General features: G+C 59.9%; 1 protein-coding gene across 2 annotated transcripts; it reads right to left on the bottom strand.

The window, feature by feature from the left end:
• Positions 1-1,851: 1,851 nt before the first annotated feature.
• On the bottom strand, positions 1,852-13,714 carry LOC144933965 (uncharacterized). 2 transcript variants are annotated; one of them, XR_013637119.1, is made up of 4 exons: positions 13,435-13,714; positions 6,833-7,175; positions 4,136-5,720; positions 1,853-4,051 (listed from the first exon to the last, which is right to left on the bottom strand). XR_013637119.1 is itself a non-coding variant. In XM_078859345.1 (3 exons), the coding sequence occupies exons 2-3, from the start codon at positions 7,110-7,112 to the stop codon at positions 4,816-4,818; spliced, it is 1,185 nt and encodes a 394-aa protein (XP_078715471.1). In that variant the 5' UTR covers positions 7,113-7,175; positions 13,435-13,714; the 3' UTR covers positions 1,852-4,815. The 2 variants fall into 2 exon arrangements, 1 of the variants encoding a protein (XP_078715471.1); XM_078859345.1 differs by having other exon boundaries at positions 1,852-5,720.
• Positions 13,715-14,429: the final 715 nt, after the last annotated feature.

Below are 14,429 nucleotides of genomic sequence, written 5' to 3'. Positions count from 1 at the left end.
CGCCTCGCGTTTCACAGGCGGGAATGCGGGGGCTGCCCCCGTCCCCCCCCCCCGCCTCCCCAGACCCCCTTGAGAGCGGTGCCTCATCCCCTTCTCGAGACCCGGGGCGCGTGAGCCGGCGTCCGCGTGGCTCCTCAATACGGGAGTTGCTGCTGCTGCTGTTGGTTTTATTGTCGCGTAGTTGATGTCTGGTTGCTGTTACTGTGACTGTATCGTTAGCTGGTTGACGTCGTTGTTTATAATATGAAGGCGCAGCCCTGCAATTGCTCGCTCACGTCACTGCTGGCGGAATGGCGCGGAGCGAGCATCAGAGAGCCCCTCTCGAGGAGGACTGCTTGTGGCCTTCTCCTCCACGCCCGCCAGACGTCTTGGAAGAGGCGGGCCGTGAGAGGTGACCACGGCTTGGGGAAGTCTTCGTCCAGCAGTGGATCGACCACAACCGATGATGATATTCTATCATCATCGACCTTCATTAAACCACTGCTGGATGAAGGCTTTCTCAGGCTGCCACCATCTCTCGCGATCTGGCGACGTAATCTACCTATGGCGCCTGCGCACGGGTTGATCTTATCGCTCAGTCTCCTCGGTGGAGGTCCTCTCAGACTCGTTCCACTCCTTGGCTGCCACTCCATGTTCAGTCTTGACCACGGGCCGTCGTCTCGCCGTGTGGGCGAGACGACGGTCTCTGATCCACATCCCTCTGCTCTATCTTAATTGGTACTGCTAATTTTGCCTCGTGTCAATTTGTAATCTCTTGTGCTGTGATCTGTTAATTTGTGCTGTGTGTAACCCACACTCCTGGGTCGTTCTCGTGCAACCGTCTGCCATTCTCTCAGTGTCCCGGCCTCTGCCCCCAATCATCTCCAACAAATTAAAAGTTATTTTGAATCTCCCATGTAATTCTCACACTTCGCCTCTCGTCCCGTCAACTCCACTAGCTTGTCGTTAACTCTACCGCTGTCTGCTAGGATACCTTTACATGCGTCTCGACATCTCTCCATGGCCTCGCTCCACCTGAACTCGCCTCTCTCATCTCTCTCTGTCTGTCTCTCCTCCTCCTCCCTGTGCCCAATTCCGTGTTCGGGTCTTCTTCCTCCTTGCACCCTCCACCGGCGTAACCTTCCCCTCCACATCAAGCAGCCCCCCCCCCCCTCCTCAACCTCCTTCCGTTCCTCTGCTAAAGCATCACCTCTTATCCATGGCCCATTATTTTCCTCTTCCCTCCCCTCGCCACTACTTCCCGTGCCTCCCCTACTCTTTCGTGATCCCTGGGTGCCCTCTATCACTGGCACTCATTCCTCAATACCTTGCACGCCCCTGTCAACTAAACCATTCTATTCTGGCATCGTTGTGTACGCTATATACATTAGAGTAATGTCCTCGTTATACGGCACAGACCATGTCAATGCAGGCGCTCTACACACTCACGCATCTCTCCCCATGATGTTTGCGCACTCGACGTGGTCCGCTCGGTGCCTTTTCGGTAGCGGCCGTGATTCTGAGCCCAAGTGACACGGCAGCTTTGTGCACTCGTTCACACCTCTCTGCTAGAGGCCACATCGCTGGTACTTTGAGCGTCACCACGTTCAGCTTTACAAAGACACGGAGACCTCCTCTCATTCTTCTCCTTGTCTTCTCTTTCACCCCGGTGCGCCTGCAATCTGACCTCGGGGACGCGCGCGTTCCCTGCATCCCGTGCCCGCCGACAGACGCGCCGCTGCCCTCTGCTGGAAGCCGATAGGACAGCACCTGGGGTAGGGTGGTCGCACACCCAGGCACTATCCCGGCTCGACCTGCTTAGCTTACAAGATGCGGGTGATTTGGACAGAGCGCCCCGATCACCGTGCATCCGAGCCTGGTTGTGTCCGCGGCCCCGAGGTCTCGGGGTCTCGAGGTCTCGGGGTCTCGGGGCGCTGCGGGGTCGTGGCGCCCCCTCGTGGTAGAGAACGACTCGAGTCGCGGGTGACCCGCTTGGAGTTGGGAGCAGCAATTTTATTACAGCGGAGCGTGCAACCAAGCACACAAACACACGCGCCGTGTACACACAGCAGCCGTCATTTACCCACTCAGTGGCGGTCACGTTAACACGACGCTTGTGCCAGGATAGGTGCACGTCGAGGCGATCACGTGACGTGTGGGAGGCTCTCGCTGCTGGCAGGGAGAGACCCAGCCAGGTGCGCGGCACGGGCCGACTGACCAAGATGGCTGGCAGATGCACCTCCTGTGCTGCCCACTGTGCTGTGCTTGCACTTATTCATTCATACTAAAGACAAAGACACCCCCCCCCTCCTCCATAGCCTTTACCAGACTGTTGGAGCAAGGGCCGTACTGTTAGCGAGCACCTATAAGGGGCCGCAACGACGCCACGAGGGGGTGGAGTTGCCAGCGCCACGTCCGACCGTCTTTGTCTCCCCAGTGCTGATGTTCACACACCGCACCAGGCACTGATATCGGTCCACCTCGTTTCGAGGCCCAGGACATGTTCGGATATTCGTCACCGATTTTGGCTGCGAGCAGAAATCGAACTCAATTCGCCATGTTCGCAGCACATTGCGCTAACCACTGCGCCACCGCTCCCCCCACACATACACACACAGTGCAGTCTCTACCCACGTACGGGGCCCACCCCCAGTTTGTTGAGGACCACCCTCACATTGTTTCTCCCCGTGTCTCTCTCCTCGTCAGCATCACGTGTCTCTGTCTCGCCGTCTTTGTCTCTCCTCGTCAGCGTCACGTGTCTCTGTCTCGCCGCGACCTTCAGTCACCTGCCGCGGTCTCTTCTCTCGAACACGAAGCGGTGTGTCGCTGTTTACTGGAAGCGTTTTCGCCTAACGATCTAACGCCGAGAGCAGCACGAGAATACAACTTGCACGGGATAACGAGAGAAAGCTAAAAAGAACCACGTGAATATTAAAACTAGACCCGCGAGAAGCCAGTGGGGGGCAGCACCGCGTGATGGGGGGCAGCACCACGTGGTGGGGGGCAGCACCGCGTGGTGGGTGACGTGGTGGGGGGGCAGCACCGCGTGGTGGGGGGGGGGGTCGAGATGCGAGGAGGCGACCCGGGATGCGGAGATCGCTCGAGAGTCGAGGGCAGTCGGGGGGTCAGGGGTGGGGGCAGCAATTGAGGGGGGTGGGGGCAGCAATTGAGGGGGGCAGCAATTGAGGCGGGGGGGCGAGGGGATTCCCAGCCCCTCCCCCGCCACCCGCTATCGCCCACCCCCTAACTGCGCACGTGTACTTCATGTGTATACGTGGATCCATGTGCCTGTGTGTATATCTGTGTATGTATACGTGTGTATGTATTTCTCACTTGTGTGCATGCGCCTCTTGTGTCTGTGTATATGTGCATCTCTATGTGCTTCTACGTGTGTACTCATATCTACGTGTGTGTGTACACAGGTGTGTGTGTCTACCTATGTGTGCGTGCCTGTGCTCAGAGCAACCACAGCAGCACGATGCGCAACGCGCGGGTTGAGCTAGCAGGGGGGGGAGGAGGCGGGGGGGGGTGTTGATCCCCCGTGCTAGCTACCGCCTGTGTACCCCGCACACCACGTGTGCACCCCGCACACCACGTGTGCACCCCGCTGCTCCAGGCCGCGCCCGTGGCGGCCCGCACTGGCCACGGTGAGCCCGGGCGCGGGGCTGGGCCCCAGCCCGCACCCGGATCGTCCTTCCCCCACCCACCACCCCGGGGCTGAACGAGGACACCCCCCGCGCCCCTCCCTGGCTCAGGGTCCATCTGGGCCCAGCCCCGGGCGTGCGCAGTCCGCACCGGAGCCGAGCGGCTCGGGCCGCGGGGCGAACTCTGGCCCCTCGGCATCGTGCGGCGGGGTTCGCTCCGGGGGGGGGGGGGGGGGGGGGCGGGGGCTTCGCACACCCCCGCTCCCCCCTCGCCCAGGGTCAGGGTGAAACCGCGGACTGTGGAGTCCCGGGGAGACCCCCCTTAGACGTGGGGGACCCCCGTGAGCGGGGTGCTGTGGCCGCTAGCCTGGACGCCACCGCCACCCTCGCCCCAAGGCGCCCACCTCGGTGCCCACCTCGGTGCCCACCTCGGCGCCCACCTCGGCGCCCACCTCGGCGCCCACCTCGGTGCCTACCTCGGTGCCCACCTCGGTGCCCACCTCGGTGCCCACCTCGGTGCCCACGTTCGCACGGCCTTGGCACGACGCGGCCGCGCGCAGCGACTCGGGAGGTGAGTCTCTCTCGTGGTGCTCGCAGTTTTGTGTTTAGTCGCCACGCGTGCCATCAACTCGGCTCATCGCTCCTCTGCCACCAGAATCGAACTGGCGGCAGCGGCGATGTTTATCGCCCGTGAACGCCCATGCGCTGTGGAGCAGACAAACGGCGACGAGAGTTCTGTCCCCAAGTGCAGGTTAGGGGTCGGGTTAGGGTGAGAGGAACAGCTGAAGGGCGATCGATGCGTCGGGTAGAGGTCGGTGGGGACGGAGCGAGTGATTGGCTATTGCGGCTCAGGTCAGGCTTACTGGGAGGGCAAGTGCCAGTGGCCGCTCGGCTGTCGTTGGCGTGCGTGAGGTGGAGAGCCGGACTCGGGGCTGGCGAGGTAGGCTTGAGCGCTAGGGGGTTGGCTATAGGGGGCTGGTGCAAGTGAATGGGAGGTTCGGGGTAGGGTTCACGTCTTCCGCGCCAATACCGCTCGCCCCGTCCCCCTTCTCCCCATGCCGGTGTTTAAAGCGCGTGCGTGCGTGCGTTGGAGGGGGGGAGTTGGGGGGGGGAGAGACAAAAACGGGCGGGCGGGCATTTGGGCGGAGGCAGCGGGTTCGAGCGCAGGCGACGAGCGTCCCGGTCGCGGGGGTCACTCGAACGCGCGTCTCACGGCGAGAATGAGCCCCACGATGACGGCCACGGCGGCCACGGCGGCGCCGCCGTACAGCAGGAAGTTGCTCTCGGCCGCGTGCGGCGGCGGCGCGGCGCCCTCCACCTTGGCTCTGGCTCCAGGCTCCGGCCCGGCTCCAGGCTCCGGCCTGGAACCTGGCACCGGCTCCACCGCCGGCCGAGGCTTCACCTCCTCCGCTGCCAGAGAGAACTCGGCTTCCGAAGATTTAAACTCGGACAGAGGCGCAAATCCTGGCTTGGGCTTAACCTCTGGTACAGGTTTAACTTCTGGGACTGGTTTAACCTCTGGAACTGGTTTAACCTCTGGTACTGGTTTAACCTCTTGCACTGGCTTTACCACTGGAACTGGCTTAACCTCTGGTACTGGTTTAACCTCCGGTACTGGCTTGACCACTGGTACTGGTTTAACCTCTGGTACTGGTTTAATTTCTGGAATTGGCTTGACCACTGGTACTGGTTTAACCTCTGGTACTGGTTTAATTTCTGGAATTGGCTTAACCACTGGCGCTGGTTTAACTTCCGGGATTGGTTTAACCTCTGTTTTCGGTTTAACCTCTGGCACTGGTTTAATTTCTGGAACTGGTTTAACCTCCGGTACTGGCTTAACAACTGGCACTGGTTTAACCTCTGGTGCTGGCTTAACCTCTGGGACTGGTTTAACCTCCTCCTCCTCCTGCTCATCATCCGGAAGTGGGACCACGTTGATTCTCTTCATCATCTCCTGGACCTGGGCGAGTCTGTTGAGGTCCTTGCTCAGGTCGAGCCCGCCGAAGGGGACCTGCCCGCTCTCCATCCACTGCGTGTGCACCAACCCCGGGGTCGCCCCCAGCTCCGCCGCTCCCAGCGCCGACACGGGCGCCTCCTCTGCGTGAAACGAGACAGGGCCCACGGCGCCACGGCCCGGGTCAGGGCCACCAAATCCGACCAACCTCGGCGCCGTTTCACGGCTAAAGCACACCGTGCGCGACGCAACCGTACACGACCTGTCGCGTTTTTTACGCTGGTTGCGCCGTGCCGATGCACGACCTTGCGAGTTAAAATTGTTTTGCCGCGAGTTTTGCTGTGACCGGGGAACGCAGTGGCCTCGGCCTTGGATAGATTTGGACAACGCGGTCAACATCCGCAACATGCCTCCATTGCTTGGAGGCAATGGAGGCATGTTGGGTGGCCGGTACGGCCGCGGGGTTCCTCCGACAGGCTCACGTGGTGCGGGCGCTACCCCCCGCGTAGACGCCTGCCGCTGGCACACTCGGCATCCACGGCGGGAGCGGCGTCGGTCCAGTTTGAACGCTCTCGTTATGAAGTCGCGTTTTAGACTCGCCCGCTCAGCCATCGACTCCACTCACCCACTCGTTCACCCGCTCAGCCACCCACTCGCTCGTCCGCTCACTCGTCCACGTGTACACTCCAAACCGCGTCGTGTCTGAACACAAGTCTACAGGTGCTGCACCAGTCTTGAGGGTGTACTGCAAGCTGGCCTCAATGTGTGTGGTAAGCTGTGCCTACTCCGTCCACACAAGGTCTCCCAGTCACAAGCCGCCTTGCTCCGCGGGTGCAACTGCACAGCGCTGCAGAAGCAGCAGCACACACACACACAGCTGTCTTCACACACACTCACTCACCTGCCTCCACACACACTCACTCACCTGCCTCCACACACACACACACCTGCCTCTACACACACTCACCTGCCTTCACACACACACACACTCACCTGCCTACACACACACACACACCTGCCTCTACACACACACCTGCCTCCACACACACTCACTCACCTCCCTCCACACACACCTGCCTCCACACACACACACACACACACCTTCCTCTACACACTCACTCACCTGCCTCCACACAAAGACACACACCTGCCTCTACACACACACACACACACACACCTGCCTCCACATACACACACCTGTCTCCACACACACCTGCCTCCACACACACACACCTGTCTCCACACACACACACACCTGTCTCCGTGCCATCGCTGAGCTCCTCCGTCTCCACGTGGACGATGTCGGAGTTGGAGGACGAGTGGTCGCTCGGCTCCACGCCCACATCGCTCAGCTGCTGCCACGACTCCTGGGGGTCCATGGACGATGGGGGGCCCTGCCAGGAGCCGGGGCCCCCCAAGGGCAGGGGGGATGCGAAGCCCCCTTCGTGGAGGCTGCCGTGTCCCGTCGCTGTGGCGACCGGGAGATCGGGCTCGCGCAGCGGTGACGGGTCTCCCTCAGAGGCGGGGGTTTCCATGGCGACAGAGATGCTCGGCGGCACGCGCTTTCGCTTGGTGACGTCACCAGGTGAGTTCAGCACCTGGGAGAGAGGTCACGACGGATGTGAAGCCACCGTGGTGTGAATTTGTCCTTTGGTATTTGGTGGCGCAGCAGTAACACTGGCACCTCGCAGCCAGATGCCCCTGGGTTCGGGCGGTCGCCTTTCTGTGTGGAGTTTCCAAGTTCTGCCCCATGTCCTACACAATGCGAGTGTGAGAATGTGAGAGTGTGGAGTTTGTATGGGGAGTGGTACTGCAGCAGTTAGAGTTGCACTGCGCTATGAACCCGGCCACCTGAGTTCAATTCCCGCGCGCGACCCAATATTCGTGATGAATATCTGAACTGGTCTTGGGCTTTCCCTAGGTCGACTCGGCCTTAAAATCAGTACCTGGTAGTGGCGTGTAAACATCAGCACTTATCTCAATAGTTTGTTGAAGGCTACGTGGGGCATCTTTATCTTTGGAGTTTGTATGTTCTCCCTCTGTTCTGCTTGGGTTTCCCCCGCTGTCCTTCCATACAATGCAACTAGCCTGGGCCAAACAACTCAATCAATCTCACGCTGGCCCTCCTCTCCCAGAGAGAGCTTCTGCGTCTGTTGTGAGGACGGCCGAGGTTGTTCACACGGCTCGGCCTTAGCCGGCTGGCGTAAGGTTACTGCGCTGCTGCACGTGGCCGCGCGTGGCCCGGCAGTGTTGGAGGCAGCAGTGAGGGTTGGTGGAGGCAGCAGTGAGAGTTGGTGGAGGCAGCAGTGAGGGTTGGTGGAGGCAGCAGTGAGAGTTGGTGGAGGCAGCAGTGAGGGTTGGTGGAGGCAGCAGTGAGGGTTGGTGGAGGCAGCAGTGAGAGTTGGTGGAGGCAGCAGTGAGAGTTGGTGGAGGCAGCAGTGAGGGTTGGTGGAGGCAGCAGTGAGGGTTGGTGGAGGCAGCAGTGAGGGTTGGTGGAGGCAGCAGTGAGGGTTGGTGGAGGCAGCAGTGAGGGTTGGTGGAGGCAGCAGTGAGAGTTGGTGGAGGCAGCAGTGAGGGTTGGTGGAGGCAGCAGTGAGGGTTGGTGGAGGCAGCAGTGAGGGTTGGTGGAGGCAGCAGTGAGGGTTGGTGGAGGCAGCAGTGAGGGTTGGTGGAGGCAGCAGTGAGAGTTGGTGGAGGCAGCAGTGAGGGTTGGTGGAGGCAGCAGTGAGGGTTGGTGGAGGCAGCAGTGAGGGTTGGTGGAGGCAGCAGTGAGGGTTGGTGGAGGCAGCAGTGAGAGTTGGTGGAGGCAGCAGTGAGGGTTGGTGGAGGCAGCAGTGAGGGTTGGTGGATCGTCGAGCAGGAGCCGTACCCTGGCTCGCCAGGAGAATGCAGCAGAGCAAGTGGACTCATCGTCATCTGTTTACATCTGTACCGGGATAGCGTGTTGCCCCCTCGCACAAACAAACAATACAAACAAACAATACAACAAGCAAACAATACAAACAAACAATACAACAAACAAACAATACAACAAACAAACAATACAACAAACAAAGAATACAAACAAACAATACAAACAAACAATACAAACAATACAACAAACAATACAACAAACAAACAATACAAACAAACAATACAACAAACAATACAACAAACAATACAAACAAACAATACAACAAACAAACAATACAACAAACAAACAATACAACAAACAAAGAATACAAACAAACAATACAAACAAACAATACAAACAATACAACAAACAATACAACAAACAAACAATACAAACAAACAATACAACAAACAATACAACAAACAATACAAACAAACAATACAACAAACAAACAATACAACAAACAAACAATACAACAAACAAAGAATACAAACAAACAATACAAACAAACAATACAAACAATACAACAAACAATACAACAAACAAACAATACAAACAAACAATACAAACAAACAATACAACAAACAATACAACAAACAATACAAACAAACAATACAAACAAACAATACAAACGAGACAGAGCGCAGGGAGAGTGACTTGACCAGCAAGACCAAGGACAGTCGCCATCTGCCTGTACGCTCCCACGCCCGTGCTCTCCACCTACACCAACCCGCACTGACCACCGCGGTGAAGTATGGTCGATGAACCGCCACGACCCGCACGGCACTGGGAGGCCCTGATCCAGCAGTGGAGTCACAGAGACGCTGCGCGCGGACACGACCCCCACCCCCCAGCCCCCTCCCTCCCTCCCCCCACCCCCCAGCCCCCTCCCTCCCTCCCCCCACCCCCCAGCCCCCCTCCCTCCCTCCCCCCACCCCCCAGCCCCACCTCCCTCCCCCGACACCCCCCATCCCCCTCCCTAACTCCCCCGCGCCTCCATTTGGGACTGCGTCGCGTGGCCGGCCTGGCACCTCACGGACAAACAGACTGGCGGCTTCGGGTCTGAACCCTGGCGAGGAAGGTCGGGCGAGGAAGGTCGGGCGCAGAAGGGATCGTGACTGGGGGACTCCTTTAGCTGCTCCCTGAGCACAGATTAGTCAAACACCCTCGCGAACGACCGTGGTCGTTCTGTGGATATCCCCGGCACCGCCATAGGAATGTGGTATTTCCAGTAAACAGTAGATGAGCACCCGTGACTGACTCATTAGCGCAGGTCGATGAATCCACGTAGTTGCGGCTTGAGGTCTCACAGGGCGGAGACCTCGTTTCAGAGCCTCGGGGACGGTTACCCTGCATCTACATTACCACCGCGTCCCAACAGCCTGCACGGAACAGCCTGCACGGAACAGCCTGCACGGAACAGCCTGCACGGAACAGCCTGCACGGAACAGCCTGCACGGAACAGCCTGCACGGAACAGCCTGCACGGAACAGCCTGCACGGAACAGCCTGCACGGAACAGCCTGCACGGAACAGCCTGCACGGAACAGCCTGCACGGAACAGCCTGCACGGAACAGCCTGCACGGAACAGCCTGCACGGAACAGCCTGCACGGAACAGCCTGCACGGAACAGCCTGCACGGAACAGCCTGCACGGAACAGCCTGCACGGAACAGCCTGCACGGAACAGCCTGCACGGAACAGCCTGCACGGAACAGCCTGCACGGAACAGCCTGCACGGAACAGCCTGCACGGAACAGCCTGCACGGAACAGCCTGCACGGAACAGCCTGCACGGAACAGCCTGCACGGAACAGCCTGCACGGAACAGCCTGCACGGAACAGCCTGCACGGAACAGCCTGCACGGAACAGCCTGCACGGAACAGCCTGCACGGAACAGCCTGCACGGAACAGCCTGCACGGAACAGCCTGCACGGAACAGCCTGCACGGAACAGCCTGCACGGAACAGCCTGCACGGAACAGCCTGCACGGAACAGCCTGCACGGAACAGCCTGCACGGAACAGCCTGCACGGAACAGCCAATTCAGACTCCAAGCTCGGGTACGACTGCAGAGTTGAGACTTGAGGCTAGAGTTAGACTGCAGAGTGCGGGTTGGAGAACCCCCATTTACCGAGGACTGAATATTAGTGTCAAATATTCTTGGCGGGCAGCCACAAGGTGAACTCACACATCTCAGTCTGTTCTGGCACTGTAAGCAAGGCGCCCTTGGTCGTGACGGATGTGAGTGAATGTGCGCAGTGCTAAAATTGGACACGAATTGCTGCCGGATCGATGACTTCAGCGGCGCCCCTCTAGCAGCCGATCAGTGCTGCTAGGATTCCTCGCGCAGTGGCAGAGAAACGCGGTTGGCGGTGCGGCGCTCAAAAAACAACAAAACACCCAGGGCCCCCCACCACCCCCCCCCCGCACTGTCCTCAACCCCACCAATCCTGCTCAACAGAGCCCCCACCCGCCCTCCTGGGCGTGGTGATATCGCCGCGTCTCTCCGCGCCATCAGCCATCGGCTCATTCACGCGTTCGCTCGGGACGAGCCGCGCGGGGTGGGGGAGACAAATGGGGGGGGGGTGGGAGATGGAGGCGGAGCGGGGTGGAGCGGAGAACGGTCGTGCCAGGCAAGTTCGCCCACGGTGACATCACGATCATTATCAGCGGCTTCATAGAATCATCACTCTCAACGTCAGCACCGACAACTCTTTCCTAATCACTAATAGCAGACCGTCATCGTCTGCACCATCATCATCACCAGCATCATCAGAAGCACCACCGACAACAGCGTGGTCGTTGAAGCGATTCCGAACAGTATCAATACCAATGGACCGACAATCCCAGGCGAGTTAAGTCTCCCCGCGCCGTGACTTCCATGGGAATAGTTTGACAATCACCACGTTGGTCAGTGCCAGATGGTAGAGGCAGGGGAGGGTGGGGGGAGTGGTTCAGCACCAGTTCAGATAACCCTTGCCACTGATGTTGGCCGTGATCGGGAATCGAACCAAGTCGCTGGATTCATAGCGCAGTGTGCTAACCACTTTGCCACCGCTCCCCAAATAATCATCATCACTCTCATAATCCTTCTCACCATCGTAATCAGACATATCATCATCAGCAGCAGCACATTCAATGGATCACATCATCACCATCACCGCCCCACGTGTCGCGCTGCTATTTATATCCCCCGATCCCCACTCCTCTCGGATTCGCGGGGCTCACGGGGTCCGTTTCCTTATTCGGCCCAGATCGCCAGGGCCCTGGGCTCCTCGTGGCGAGTATTCGATGATGTGTCTGGTCGCTCGAGGCTCGAATAGCACCAGAGGACAGAGTTATGGGCAGTCCGGGTCAGCAGCAGGGAGGGATTAGTTCGAGTCGGGACGAGGTGTTATGGCTTACGAGCCTGAGTCAGAGTTTGTATCGGGAGGAGGGTGGTCACAATCGGGGTTAGAATTGAGCCAGGGTTATGGGCGGGGTTACTGAGTTTCGGGTCGGGATAAGAATATGATCGTGGAGGATTGGGGTCAAGGTCAGGGTTGTGGTCAAGGTCAAATCAATAACCTGCACCAAGAGTCGTGGAGTATCACTGACCCCCCGTGCCGAGCTCCTCAACCTTCCCCTGACGGGGGCGATTCCGTCTCGAGCACTCCGCCGTGGACTTCCATCGCCAAGCGGCGCCGAGTCGGCCCCCAACGCGCCGCGCGGCCTCGTTTGGGCGCACGAGAGGCGAGGCGACGGACCGCCCCGCCCGCCACCCTCGATTCTCGCCCCCCAACCACCCCGCCCCTCGCTCTCCCGGGTGCGGGTCTCCCATGAGCTGCACGCGATGGGACTCCATGGCGACCCCTGTTGACCCACGTATCGTCCCCCCACCCCCAGCCGGTATCGATTAAGAGCGACGCCGTGTCTCACCCCACCCGGCGGCATTCCCCACCCCCTCCCCCCCTCCACCCCCTCCCCCTTCCACCCCTCGCCCCCCCCCCCGCGGCGCGGAATTTGCGCCCGGGCCCCCGACGCAGCTGCCAAGTTGGGCGCAACTCCCGCAGGAGGTTCCAGCCGCCTCCGCGCTCGACAAATTCCTGCCCACGTCTCCACCCCACGTCTCCACCCCGCCACCGCGATATGAAACTCAGTCATTAATAATAGAAGCAACGCCACATACATCTACGATGGCCTCCACGAGTCTTCTCCAGACTATTTTTTTTGCAGGATCATGCGACATTGCTATGTTTGACAAACGCCATTCATCATTGCCTGGCACGTAGAAGTAAAACCGGAGGAGGGGTGGTGACGCTCAAAGCTCCGCACAGATAGGTTTAACAATCCATCACCGTCTTGCCATCTCGTAGCCACCTCGCAGAAACGCGTTGGTTGAAACTCTGTACGGGCAGGCGCGGAGTGGAGCTCGAATGCCAACAAGGCGACGCCTCCTCTCCAGCGGGTCCTCGTCAGGGGTCCCGAGAAGCCAGCGGAGAGGGCCGCGAGGTCTGAATGAGGCCACCACCTCAGGCCGCGTGCCCTCGGGGGTTCAGTCCGGCCCAGTCCCGCATCGCGAGGGTCCCCGCGTGCCCTCTGCCGCCAAGCGCGGCCCCGCATCACGGCCTCTCCCTGCGCTCCCACGCGCTCCCACGCCCTGCAACTCTCTCTCCCCTGATGCCACCGCCCTGCCCTCTCTCCCCACTCTTCAGCAGCGCGCCCCGTTGCCGCTGCAGCAGGCGGAGTCGCATGACTTTGCGCAAAGACCCCAAATAACCCTGGGGCCTACCGCGGGGCCGAACCCCCGTGACGGACCCCGCGCGGACCCCTGGTCGAAACTTTGAGTGACGCAGTAAGCGCGTTCAGCTAGCGGGGTCCCCTGGATCGCGCGGAACGGTGAGAGTTCAGATTTAGGGGGTGGGGGGGGGGTCCATCTCGGAGAAGCTCGTAAGGGGGGTCAGGAGGAGAGGGGAGCGCTCACCTGGAGGGTGGGTGGATGTGCGATGCGGCTGGGCGCTGCGGGGCGGCTGGGCGCTGTGCGTGCGGCGAGCGTCTCCGTCTCCTCCGCCGAGTGGGGCGGTGATGTCAGCAGAGGGGGGGGGGCACGCGGGCCGTGCGCTCCGCGTCACGCGCACGCGCGCGCTCACTCTCACGCACCGCACAAGACAAAGATGTCCCGTATAGTCTTGAACAGACTGTTGGGGCAAGAGCCGTGTAGCGAGCAACCTCGCTAACCGCTACATTACCGCTCTCACAAACGCACGCACACTCGCTGTCGGCAAGTTTCACGCACGCACGCGCTGTTACGCACGCACTCTCACGCCCGCACACACGCGTGCGTACTCGTACGCACACTCACACGCAAGTGTCCACGGCACCCATTGTCACGCACACTCATGCGCACACTACTGCGGGGTCTGGCATAAGGAAGGGAGCGATGGCGATAGATGTGTGGTGGCGGCATCAACGACATTGCCCCCATGACTGATTTAACTCGAGTGGATCTTCAGCTGAGTGAGGGGCACACGGAGGGGTGGGGTGCGAGGATTGATTGCCATTTAGGGAGCCATCGGCCCCCAAACCCGCCAGAATCGCCACTGCGCTCTGGCACCCGCCACCCGCTCCACCACCGCTCCCCATGAACGCCAACACACACTCGCAGTCAGCCGTGCGGGGCCTATGCGTGACAGAGTAAGGAGCTTTCTCTGGCTGCATCCAGAGGGGGTGCTAAATGATCTTAGGGGGGCGGTGGGGTGATGGTAAAGTCTAATTGGGGGGGTCGGGGTGGGGTAGGCGGCCGCGGGGGCCCAGGAAGGGAGGAGTCTGGTTGGGTTTGAGCGATAAGCGAAGGCTGGAGGAGGAGGGGGCTGGCTGGTCTATGGCTCTGCGCGTTCCTGAGCGCAGTCGTCATACACAGGGGAGTGGTGCGCATGTGTTCCTTCCCCCGTTGTTGTAGTGGCACGGTCCAGGCTTCCT

This window comes from Lampetra fluviatilis, chromosome 8 (assembly GCF_964198595.1).
Source record: "Lampetra fluviatilis chromosome 8, kcLamFluv1.1, whole genome shotgun sequence".
NCBI lineage: Eukaryota > Metazoa > Chordata > Hyperoartia > Petromyzontiformes > Petromyzontidae > Lampetra > Lampetra fluviatilis.
The sequence above is the reverse complement of the archived record's forward strand: the minus strand, read 5'-3'. Positions and strand labels throughout refer to the sequence as shown.